The sequence below is a fragment of the Leptodactylus fuscus genome, chromosome 8 (genome assembly GCF_031893055.1).
Source record: "Leptodactylus fuscus isolate aLepFus1 chromosome 8, aLepFus1.hap2, whole genome shotgun sequence".
Lineage (NCBI taxonomy): Eukaryota > Metazoa > Chordata > Amphibia > Anura > Leptodactylidae > Leptodactylus > Leptodactylus fuscus.
Window position 1 is genome coordinate 87,157,090 of NC_134272.1, and position 13,552 is coordinate 87,170,641.

Sequence of the window (13,552 nt, forward strand, 5' to 3'; positions counted from 1 at the left end):
GATTAACGCTTCCTGTGCAGATCCAGAGCGGGCATGAGCTGGTAGAAGGTTGGCAAGGAAGAGGCCGCAGCTGCTGTGCACGGAGGACGGAGCGATATCAGTTACTGCGCAGGGCGGGGAATCTGCAGCTCAGGAAGCAATGCTGGATTTGCTTTCCTGGAAAAGTCTGATAAAGCACATAGCCCTTAAAGGGGGATTCCAGGGGGCCCCAGACTGTAACGCTGCTTCAAGGCAAGAATAAAACGGTTGCAAAGTTGTTTACAATAATGAAGTCTCCGCGTGACCTGTGAAACCGCCACATTGTTACCATAATATGTTGTTATAGAGCGCAAGGAATTGGAATTTAATTAACCTGATCGTCAAATGTATCACATCTCATCTGCTATGTAACAGCATTTAGTGATCTGCTTTACAGCAGTCTCAGGATCAGAACTGGCAAGTGTATCTATTATTAGGCTTAGTGGCCAGAGTGAAAATTGAATAATCAGCACATTATTATTATTATTATTACTGGATAGTAACAAGGGCAACAAAAAACAAATGATCAAAAACAGGTCAATATATTTTGGCGGTGGTTTTGACCCCAGCTCAGCACATATTGGGAGATGAGCCTCTACTCCGCCATCTTGCTAGTGATGAGGGTAAGAAGGAGGGGGGGGGGGGGGGGGGCATTGATACTCAATTTAGATATATGGGGTGAAAAAGCTAAATAAAAAACAACTTTTAAGCTTCATGCCCATAGATTGTGAGCGCACAGTGCAGCCGCCGCGCTCCCCGGATCCATCTTATAGGGCGGTAAGTGGATCTGACAGACTCGTCTTCTGACCACTGACTTGGAAATATTAAATAAAAGTCGAAATTCGGAATCCGCTGCAAAGTGTTCCCGTCTCTGCATTTAATAAAAACATCTTGAGCGCTAGGAAGGAGCAGCAGTCAAATCACTTCTATAAGATTACATCAAGGTTTCCCCCCATGTATTTGGGGGAGGGGGTTACATTTGTAGTAGTTGCCAGCACTTTCAGCCTGAGTTACAGAAGCAGAAGTCGGCGCCATGTTTTGCGAGGCTTCAGCTCCTTATCTGTTTATTCAGAAATGTTTTCCATCCTGCCAGGCGAGGAGGTTCATAAGAAGAACAGATGCCCTATTGATCCAGGGTTCGATACGACAGGAAGGGTCTGGAGCTCATCCACCAACATGAACCACGCCGGCCTCCTCCAGAGACAAACAGGCTTACACATAGAGGGTGAAAACAGGGTCCTATATAAAGGTGCCCCTTGTAAGGCTCTGAAGCTAGGTGACCCCCCTGAAAGTGTGACTTGTGTCTTTAAGACATGTACGAATAAGATCAGACTCAAAATCTGCCACAAACATTGAAAAAAAATGTACAAAAATTTAAAGTATAACCAATATTGCAATGTATGTACACAATAACTGCACCAGCAGAATAGTGAGCGCAGCTCTGGAGTATAATACAGGATAAGTAATGTATGTACACAGTGACTGTACCAGCAGAATAGTGAGCACAGCTCTGGAGTATAATACAGGATAAGTAATGTAATGTATGTACACAGTGACTGCACCAGCAGAATAGTGAGCGCAGCTCTGGAGTATAATACAGGATAAGTAATGTAATGTATGTACACAGTGACTGTACCAGCAGAATAGTTAGCGCAGCTCTGGAGTATAATACAGGATAAGTAATGTAATGTATGTACACAGTGACTGTACCAGCAGAATAATGAGTGCAGCTCTGGAGTATAATACAGGATAAGTCATGTAATGTATGTACACAGTGACTGTACCAGCAGAATAGTGAGCGCAGCTCTGGCGTATAATACAGGATAAGTAATGTAATGTATGTACACAGTGACTGCACCAGCAGAATAGTTAGCGCAGCTCTGGAGTATAATACAGGATAAGTAATGTAATGTATGTACACAGTGACTGTACCAGCAGAATAGTGAGCGCAGCTCTGGAGTATAATACAGGATAAGTAATGTATGTACACAGTGACTGTACCAGCAGAATAGTGAGCGCAGCTCTGGAGTATAATACAGGATAAGTAATGTAATGTATGTACACAGTGACTGCACCAGCAGAATAGTGAGCGCAGCTCTGGAGTATAACACAGGATAAGTAATGTAATGTATGTACACAGTGACTGTACCAGCAGAATAGTGAGCGCAGCTCTGGCTGTAATTTCCATTAGAAGCCATAGTCTATACGAGCAGTTGGGTTTAGATCTTCAGCTCACAGAAGTTGGCCCTGGATTCAGGCTCATGTTCACATGAGTACTACCTGGAGAATTGATCAAACGGCATCATCACTCGCCCCAGGGGTTCAATTGTGCAATGTTAACCCAAATGAGACAATAGTTTTATTGTGTGGCTGATCTTTTGATACACCCACTTCATAGCTTCACATCTGAAAGCATCAGCTCAGTCCCCATCAAATACACCAGAGTCAGCGACAGGAAAGGACTTGTTTTGGTGCTCAGAATCAGATAAATAGTCAATCTTATAGGAAGATACAAAATAGGGAGTTTTCAGCTTAAAATAGATGTGGATGATATATGAACACTTCTTTGTTTGATAATGCCACTAATAATACTGCCACCTATGTACAAGAATATAACTACTATAATACTACTCCTATGTACAAGAATATAACTACTATAATACTACCTCCTATGTACAAGAATATAACTACTATAATACTGCCACCTATGTACAAGAATATAACTACTATAATACTGCCACCTATGTACAAGAATATAACTACTATAATACTACTCCTATGTACAAGAATATAACTACTATAATACTACCCCCTATGTACAAGAATATAACTACTATAATACTACTCCTATGTACAAGAATATAACTACTATAATACTACCTCCTATGTACAAGAATATAACTACTATAATACTACTCCTATGTACAAGAATATAACTACTATAATACTACCTCCTATGTACAAGAATATAACTACTATAATACTACCTCCTATGTACAAGAATATAACTACTATAATACTGCTCCTATGTACAAGAATATAACTACTATAATACTGCTCCTATGTACAAGAATATAACTACTATAATACTGCTCCTATGTACAAGAATATAACTACTATAATACTGCTCCTATGTACAAGAATATAACTACTATAATACTACCTCCTATGTACAAGAATATAACTACTATAATATTGAACCAATGTTACAGAATGATCATCAGAATGGGAATAGAACATGCCACAGCTATCATTACTTATGCAAATAAAATCTCTTAGATAAATTTTATATAGCGACATGTAGTAGCATGCAACTTTTTTTTATATAGTCATATGAACTCAATCTTACACTACTCAATATGACCCAAGATGAGATTCCCACATGTGACAGGATATATTCCTACTACCACAGGCGTAATCTAATGTTCTCTATTCTTGTCTAGAGAACAAATTAGCAGTGTGACAAAGACTAAGCCGCAAACAAAATCAATCTGGAGAAACAAACATGAAAATCACTGCATAACTAATACCCGAGCCATGGCAGAATTAACCATATAGACTCACGTAAAGGAGAAATCGGAATCTGAGCTACTATAATGCGGGGAGGGGGGGGGGTGTTATGTTTTATCAGATATTTATACAACGCCTTCCAAAGATTAACAAATACTGAACCAGTAGGGCGTGCTCTATGAGCTCAGCTCTGACACCAGCAAAATAGGGAGCGCAGCTCTGGAGTATAATACAGGATAAGTAATGTAATGTATGTACACAGTGACTGTACCAGCAGAATAGTGAGCGCAGCTCTGGAGTATAATACAGGATAAGTAATGTATGTACACAGTGACTGTACCAGCAGAATAGTGAGCGCAGCTCTGGAGTATAATACAGGATAAGTAATGTAATGTATGTACACAGTGACTGTACCAGCAGAATAGTGAGCGCTGCTCTGGAGTATAATACAGGATAAGTAATGTAATGTATGTACACAGTGACTGTATCAGCAGAATAGTGAGCGCAGCTCTGGAGTATAATACAGGATAAGTAATGTAATGTATGTACACAGTGACTGTACCAGCAGAATAGTGAGCGCAGCTCTGGAGTATAATACAGGATAAGTAATGTAATGTATGTACACAGTGACTGCACCAGCAGAATAGTGAGCGCAGCTCTGGAGTATAATACAGGATAAGTAATGTAATGTATGTACACAGCGACTGTACCAGCAGAATAGTGAGCGCAGCTCTGGAGTATAATACAGGATAAGTTATGTAATGTATGTACACAGTGACTGCACCAGCAGAATAGTGAGCGCAGCTCTGGAGTATAATACAGGATGTTGTATAACTGTTTCTGTATAATATCTATGACGTGGTTACAATGAGTATGTTGGTCATACTGTGGTTCACCTCATGGTTTTGCACATATACTTTACATATTCTTTGTTGGGAAGTGTCAGCACAGATCTGGCTCTTGTTCTGTGACTAAAGATTTTCATTGCTCGGTACACACATAAAATTAGCAGACATAATACACACATTGATAAGAGATTATCCCTGCACATTATAAGTCTTTGCAACAGGCCATTTGTTCTCAACAAACCAGCGACAGTTATACAATCCGGGAGCCTGACCTGTGCCAAGTGCCGCTGAATACAGGTAAGATGAACCTGCCAGATAGAGGATTCTGCAAAGAGGATTAATTCCGCTACCAGGACCCTTGGTGGAATTCCAACATTCTTACATTTCAGGGTCTCTTGTGTAAACTACCTGCAGGAATACGGCCCTTTTATCTCGCTGCTGTACAGATCTTCTGTACATGTTCACTGGGGCCGAGAGACAAGGAAGAAAAAGGAAGTGCTTTATTTCTATCCGAAGACTTTGTGACACCGGGATATCAAACCAAATGCTGACCATAGTCACGGAGTAGATGGAGAAGACACAGCGGACAGAGACCACACAAATAGGAGCAAAACATAATAAGCAAAACTGAAGGTTTCTATATGGAGCCTAAAACCGCAGCTGGGTATCCCGAATTCAGGATAGTGTCATCAGCTTTGGAGCGCCCCTTTAAGCCCACAGCTGGACATAGGATAGCAGACAGTTAGAGAACTCGGCACCCACCTGCAACATTTACTTTTTCACCAGCAACAATGCTGGGCACGGCAGTCGTGGTACCATTGGTAGAATTGGATCCAGTACCGTTTACAACTAATGTGTCGACTTTAGATTCCAACTTTCCAATACGTTGCAAGATATTATCCAGAAGAACTGCCAGCGTCTTCTTCAGATCTAGAGAAGAAAAGAAACATATAGTCAGATTTTCTCCCAGACATCTTAGATTACATAGCAGTCTTATTGATATCAGGATTATCCGTGCGCTCTGTTTCACAAGGCTCCATATTAGTTTCCTTTTCATTCTGAAATTTCTAGGTCTTCTAAATGGAGAACAGATTGCAGGCGTAATAATATTATAATATGGATTCTTGTCACTGGCGTATCTGTAGATAATGTGTAGAAACAACACACTGAGGATTAGAGGGGAGAGGTGGCACATAGGCGCTGTCTGCAAAAGACATCTGTCACATGTCATCTCTATAGGAGGCTCCTTCTTAGGATATAGAATATAGAGGGATACATGTCTGCAATAGTTGAGACGCTGCCGAAGCCACCACTGCCCACCCGAGGCCCAGGCCACGGCCCCACCAAACCGCCGAAGCCCAGGCCGCATCCCCCACCGCACACCCGGGGCACAGGCTGTAGCCCCAACTGCCTACCCCAGGCCCAGGCCGCAGCCCCAACTGCCCACCCGAGGCCCAGGCCTCAGCTCCCACCTGAAGCCCAGGCCGCAGCCCCCACCGCCCACCTGAGGTCGAAGCCGCAGCCACCACCGCCCACCAGAGGCCCAGGCCGCAGCCACCACTGCTCACCAGAGGCCCAGGCCACAGCCCCACCGAGCCCCCGAAGCCCAGGCCGCAGCCCCCACCGCACACCCCAGGCCGCAGCCGCCACCGCACACCCCAGGCCGCAGCCCCCACCGCCCACCTGAGGTCGAAGCCGCAGCCACCACTGCCCACCAGAGGCCCAGGCCGCAGCCCCTACTATCCACCTGAGCCAATGCCAAAGACCATATCGCACATCTCCTCTGCTGAACAACATGTTGATAATCCTCACTCTTAAAAGAAGTTCTGCAGCAGTTAAGAGGTTTATTACAAGGAATAAAGTATCTCCTAATGCTATATAAAGAATACTAGGAGCCACTTCACTATTACAGGACACTTAAAAATATCCTCAGGCCTCTGTCTCATACTTTTAGATGGGCGCAGTAAGGGGAAGTAAGGGTGGAGGTCATTGTCTCCGCCATCATAAATAACACAGATATAAAGGAGATAACTACACGGCACATACACCCACAAACTTCTCCTATACTGGTGAGCAACGCAACAAACCTGAAACGTCGCAGTAACGCTTAATATTCTGACAACAAAGTGACGCAACCGGAAAATAAAATTTTTTAAAAAACCCACCGCCACACATCGAGTCTGTACACGCCTGTAATTAAATCATTAACAACCTAGAATTATTTTGCTTTGGATAAGACTCCTAGAGCGGAGCCCACGAGGGACGAGATTGTTCATCTGCTAAATGTTTATAACCGATGGCTTAAATTAACCCCGTGACAAGTGATCAGGGCCCTTTACCCAAATTTTTTTTTTTTTTTTTTTTACAATTTGTGATTGTTGGGAAAAAACTAAAAACTATCTCAGCCCTGGTAGGTGTATATATACATCTATTCACACACTGTATATATAAAGGGCACATTTTTCACCCCAAAGTCAGCACAATCCTGACCATAAAAGCTGCATAAACTGAACTTTACGGATATTTTTGGAGTATTTAAGCACAGTTTGGCATCAATCTAGTGACTATTTGGGCACAAAGCCTTTCCTGGCACCAGTGAGACCCGTCCACATGGCTTTTTCCCACGTTCCTCTGCATACTTGTATCCGACCGAGATTCTGTCCAGAAACGACTCCTTTAATACTTCACCGTTTCGGCCTCATGACCTCGGTGTCGCTCCAGATTAGGAGACTTTACAGCTTTGTAAAAGGAGATTATATAGACTATTGGTTCGGGGGACACGGGGACACACGGAGGTCTATTTATTAGACTATATACGATGACACCAACAAACTCAAAGACAGACTTGGTTGCTAGGGAAGTGCCACCTAGCAACTCCAAATAAATGGCGGCCATGTAAGTCATGTATTCTCAGCAACCAGTCGGTTTTGAATGACTTGAAGGGTCATTTAAGGAGAGGACAAACCCGATCTATAGATTTCTTAACCCATTACAGATCAGGTGACGGCAATAAGTAGCCAAAAGATAACTTACTTAGAGACACAAAAATCAGATTTTACAGCAATGACAACAATTAAGATGTCAGATCCTGCCGGTGCAGAATCCAAAGTCTCCAGAAATGTGCCCAGCCTTGGTTTAAAGGAACCTTGAGACTAACATGTCTATTACCCCCTACCTAAAAGACGTATGCACACAAGCCCTGGACTCCGTCTTCTACTTGGCCATTCCTATAGCCCTTGCATGTAAAGACTTTCATGTTCATCATAGTTGGGATATTCAACCACAGCCCCAAAACTTCCAGGAAAAGCCCTCTTTTAGATCCCATCACCTACTCAAACTTTTTGCAATTAGCCCCTCCGGGTTCCTCAATCTCCTTTGTAACCAGTCCCTCCCACAATATCATTTGTAGTCAGCCCCTCCCACAATATCGTTTGTAGTCAGCCCCTCCCACAATAGTTTGTAGTCAGCCCCTCCCACAATAGTTTGTAGTCAGCCCCTCCCACAATATCGTTTGTAGTCAGCCCCTCCCACAATATCGTTTGTAGTCAGCCCCTCCCACAATATCGTTTGTAGTCAGCCCCTCCCACAATATCGTTTGTAGTCAGCCCCTCCCACAATATCGTTTGTAGTCAGCCCCTCCCACAATATCGTTTGTAGTCAGCCCCTCCCACAATATCGTTTGTAGTCAGCCCCTCCCACTTCCTCAATATCGTTTGTACTCGGCCCCTCCCACTTCCTTTTGTCAACTATTCTTGCCTAGTATAATGTAATGTGGAGTGCCATACAATGGGGTAAGGACCCGTAATGAATACACACACTGGAAAATGCCGTTTTACAGCAGATAATCCCGACCGGATAACCCAGTGTTGTTGGAACGTTACAAACATCTGCTAAAGGAGGCTAAAAAAAATAATAAATAAAAGGATGTATTTTTCTGCCTTGTTTTCCTTTCACATAGTGCAGTAGTAGCGTAAGAGACTTGGAAATCTGTTGTGGAAACTGCCGAACAATCCCAATCCTAAAGTTACTCCTCTGGAACAGATTCAAGACCAAAAAAAAAAAAGTTGGCAAAAACAGGTCGCACTGCTCCCAACAGCACTACTGAAAAATACATTTTATAAGAAAGAGGAAGGAACAGAGTCAAAGTCCTGGGCAGAGGCCAATGTGTAGAATCCAGCAGTGACTGATCTAATAATCCCCGTGTCCCTGGATACACAGCCCCGAAACATTACCATCACAGGGCAGCCATATTATACCGTACTACAGGGGACCATAGGAAGAGCTACAGAACATTCACCCACTGCTAATATTAATTAATGTCAAAAACAATAGGAACACCATGGTAAACTGCCTCCTACAATAATAAACCTATTATAATACTGCATCCTGGGGCCACAGGAGGCTCAGTGGTTAGCACTGCAGCGCTGGAGTCCTGGTGTTCAAATCCTACCAAGGGCAAAAAAAAAACACCTGCAAGGAGTTTGTATGTTCTCCACGTGTTTGCATGGATCTCCATCCCATATTCCAAAAAGAAATACTGATAGAGCTCACAATGTATTTTTTCCCTATGTGGGGCTCACAATCTGCATAAAAAAAAAAAAAAAAATACTGCCTCCTATGTGCAAGAATATAACTACTATAATACTGCTCCTATGTACAAGAATATAACTACTATAATACTACTCCTATGTACAAGAATATAACTACTATAATACTACTCCTATGTACAAGAATATAACTACTATAATACTACTCCTATGTACAAGAATATAACTACTATAATACTGCCTCCTATGTACAAGAATAGAACTACTATAATACTGTCTCCTATGTGCAAGAATATAACTACTATAATACTACTCCTATGTACAAGAATATAACTACTATAATACTACTCCTATGTACAAGAATATAACTACTATAATACTGCTCCTATGTACAAGAATATAACTACTATAATACTACTCCTATGTACAAGAATATAACTACTATAATACTACTCCTATGTACAAGAATATAACTACTATAATACTGCCTCCTATGTACAAGAATATAACTACTATAATACTACTCCTATGTACAAGAATATAACTACTATAACACTACACCCCATGTACAAGAATATAACTACTATAATACTACTCCTATGTACAAGAATATAACTACTATAATACTACTCCTATGTACAAGAATATAACTACTGTACTATAATACTACTCCTATGTACAAGAATATAACTACTATAATACTACTCCTATGTACAAGAATATAACTACTATAATACTGCCTCCTATGTACAAGAATATAACTACTATAATACTGCTCCTATGTACAAGAATATAACTACTGTAATACTGCTCCAATGTACAAGAATATAACTACTGTAATACTGCTCCTATGTACAAGAATATAACTACTATAATACTGCTCCTATGTACAAGAATATAACTACTATAATACTGCTCCTATGTACAAGAATATAACTACTATAATACTGCTCCTATGTACAAGAATATAACTACTATAATACTGCTCCTATGTACAAGAATATAACTACTGTAATACTGCTCCAATGTACAAGAATATAACTACTGTAATACTGCTCCTATGTACAAGAATATAACTACTATAATACTGTCTCCTATGTGCAAGAATATAACGACTATAATACTACTCCTATGTACAAGAATATAACTACTATAATACTGCTCCTATGTACAAGAATATAACTACTATAATACTGCTCCTATGTACAAGAATATAACTACTATAATACTGCTCCTATGTACAAGAATATAACTACTGTAATACTGCTCCAATGTACAAGAATATAACTACTGTAATACTGCTCCTATGTACAAGAATATAACTACTATAATACTGTCTCCTATGTGCAAGAATATAACTACTATAATACCGCTCCTATGTACAAGAATATAACTATTATAATACTGCTCCTATGTACAAGAATATAACTACTATAATACTACTCCTATGTACAAGAATATAACTACTATAATACTACTCCTATGTACAAGAATATAACTACTATAATACTACTCCTATGTACAAGAATATAACTACTATAATACTACTCCTATGTACAAGAATATAACTACTATAATACTACTCCTATGTACAGGAATATAACTACTATAATACTACCTCCTATGTACAGGAATATAACTACTATAATACTACTCCTATGTACAAGAATATAACTACTATAATACTATTTTGTGCTTGTAACCTTTCTAGACTGTCACAATACAAGCGTAGCAGCAATAGAAAATCCTTACAGCCAGATGGTTTAATTCATCATGCAATTTGCACTCTCTCGAAAAGTGCAGAAAAATTGGAAATACAAGTGACACGCTCCCGTAGTCATTCCGTGATGCGGAGCCTTAATAAAGACATGTCATCCATTCTCTCAGAAGCACAGGCAAAATGCGCAGTTTTTGTCCTTACCATATGCTGTCATGGTGCCGACATATGGGCCGTCTACTACGTTCCTATTTTCTTCCGCCAGAGCTTTGATGTATCTTTTGCTGAGATCCAAGATCTGCTCGCGGAGGACGGTGCTGCTCTCGTGCGGAGTTCTCTGCTGGATCGTAAAATGGAGCAACATCATGCCCCATATGAAACCAAAAGTCACCAGGAAGAAGCCAAGCTTCTGAGAAGACAGTTTCCAAGGCGTAAAGTAAGCCATGACCTTCCGAGCAAATATTTCGGGTCAGTGCGGTTTTTCTTCAAAGGCAGCGAGAACTGTTCATACCCATGGCACGGACGTTCATAAGAGTCCCTGGAGTGGCAGCATCCTGCAGGTCAGAACCATTGTCTTCAGCTCTGTGATGCTGAGAAAGAAAATTGTATTAAAAATTCATTTTAACAATACGAAGAACTTTCTAGATCATTTGGACGTCAAACAGCAATCTTATCGTGCTATCGGGGTATGTTCACACTGCAGAATTTGAGGCTTTCTACTACTGCCTTGTACTTGGATTTTGAAGTAGAAGACTCGTCTCCAAATTCCACCATATGTACATATCCTATACCAGCTGCATATAAATAGGTCATATACACAGGGAGGGACCTCTGTACAGTTGTCAGACATCAAGAACTTTTTGGCCCCAATGGCTCAAAATTTTTGCACATTTTTATATAAAAAAAAAAAAAAAAAAAAAAGGAAAAGTTCAACAAAATCATTATAATTTACCGAAAGATATTCCTGGAATGCGAAGTTGGGCAAATTTTGGGTAAAGTTTGAATCTAACAAAAGTTATCAACTCTGGTAACCGGTAGTCCTACTAATATTATAAATGGGAAGGGTGTTGGTCGGGGTCCTGGGAGGGGAGGTGGGGTCGGGGTCGCGTGGGGCGTGGTTGGGGTCCCAGGGGGTGGGGAGTTGGGTCGAGTCAGGGTTGCGGGGGGGCCAGGGTTGGGTCAGGTTGGTGTCGCGGGGGGTGGCGGGGTTAGTGTCGGCGGTTGGTCGGCATTGCGGGGGTTGGGGTCGCAGGGAGGGTGGCCACGGGAAGCAGAGGTCGCGTTTCGGAGGGAGGAAGGCTGAGGTCACGTTTGGAGGTGGGAAATGGGAGGCCAGGGTGGGCATGGAGTCACGCAGGGTGGGAAGGGGAGGTCGGGGTCGTGACAGCTGCAGAGCAATGGGGGGCCGCCGGGGACGCGCTCCAGGTGTGTCGAGCAGGGCGGGAACCAGGCCGGCTGCAGACGCAGTCGTGGGTATTGCTAGTTTCAAATAATAATAATAATAATAATAAATAAATAAATAATAGACATAGTTCATAGAATTATTAATATGTTTATAATTAATGAGCTACATCGCTTGTTACATAATTACTTTCATAGGAATCCATTACTGGCTTTTTACTGACTTTAGAGAATTATTTTACTTCTTCTGACTGTATCGGTCGCCATTTGGACCCGGAGTCAGGGTGGTGGTCTGACCGCCCGATTCTGCAGCCCCCGATACGTTCACTACATCTCACACCAGCCGGCGTTTTACTAAGAGTGCATTATGAAATACCCGTCTTAGTACATTGGCCTGAAGCACTTGGAAATTTCTCAGTGTCATGTCAGAGATGAGCGAGGATCTAGTACAGCGATGATGGGGAAATCCCAGACAGGAAACCGTACAAATTGTCACAGCGATGCTACCAGGGGCTCAGTTTCACAACAAGGCTTTGCACTACTGGTTGCTACAGAAATACAGAGATCATATCCTGAACACTCATCATCAAGTAACTGTAAGAACTTCTAATTTGCAGGACGGGTCTTGGACTCATCCAAATAACGCACCATTAAGTCTTGTATACTACGCACGCATACAGCTCGATGGGTACTGATCTGGCTGCAACGGATCTCTGCAAGATCCTGTTAAAGGGAGTCCAGGTTGACAGACTCTATACAAGGCTACGGGACAGTTTTTAACATCCATTTGTTTGGACTGAAAAAAAAAAAATGGTCCAATTTTAACTTACAGCTGAAAATAGATGAAAGATGGATGGAAAAAAAAAAAAAAATGTGTGAAACGTCACCACTCTGTTAGGATTTTCAGAACTTTAGACATGTACGGTGCCTATATTATATATAAAAAAAATCTGGTTCATAAAATGTGTTTTATTGCATTTTGAAAAATTGAAGTTATGTTGCCGCACCCTGTGTAAAAAAATGAGGAATATTCTTTGATCTTGGGTTTACAGCTTCACATCTGACAGAAGTCGCCCCACCAGGAGCCCAACCTAAGTGAACAATGTAAATTTACTCATTCCTTGTCCTCAGGTAACCACTGGTGCAAATGTAACCAGAGCCTTATAAAAAATGTAAAAGGACTCATAAATGAGAATATGACAGTAGGATCGGACTCGACAAGTACAGGAATACTGAAACAGAAGCCTAACAATGCGCCATACAAATATATATTCACAAACGACTCATCCCATAGGGAATTGCCCTAAACTAAAAGTATTGAAACCATAAGTAAAGCAGCCGATACCCCTCAGACCCTAAAACAAACAGAGATCTCAATCAGAACCTTGAACATTTGCTTGCAAACCTTAACTGTTTAATAGTTGCTCCTCCACAGATTCCTGCACAGTTGGAATTTGTTCTCTAGCCCCACCGTTCCTGAGCAATCAGTGCTGTTAACTTCGGAACATAAT

At 41.5% G+C, this 13,552-nt stretch overlaps 1 protein-coding gene across 2 annotated transcripts in view; it reads right to left on the bottom strand.

The window, feature by feature from the left end:
* MGAT5 (alpha-1,6-mannosylglycoprotein 6-beta-N-acetylglucosaminyltransferase) overlaps window positions 1-13,552 on the bottom strand; it is a 61,612-nt gene that overhangs the window by 29,455 nt on the left and 18,605 nt on the right. For both annotated transcript variants that reach the window (XM_075284561.1, XM_075284562.1), the window contains exons 2-3: window positions 10,845-11,230; window positions 5,139-5,306 (exon numbers count right to left, since the gene is read on the bottom strand). In XM_075284561.1, coding sequence (XP_075140662.1) covers window positions 5,139-5,306; window positions 10,845-11,085 — 409 coding nt within the window. In that variant the 5' untranslated portion in view covers window positions 11,086-11,230. The remainder of the gene's footprint in view (window positions 1-5,138; window positions 5,307-10,844; window positions 11,231-13,552) is intronic.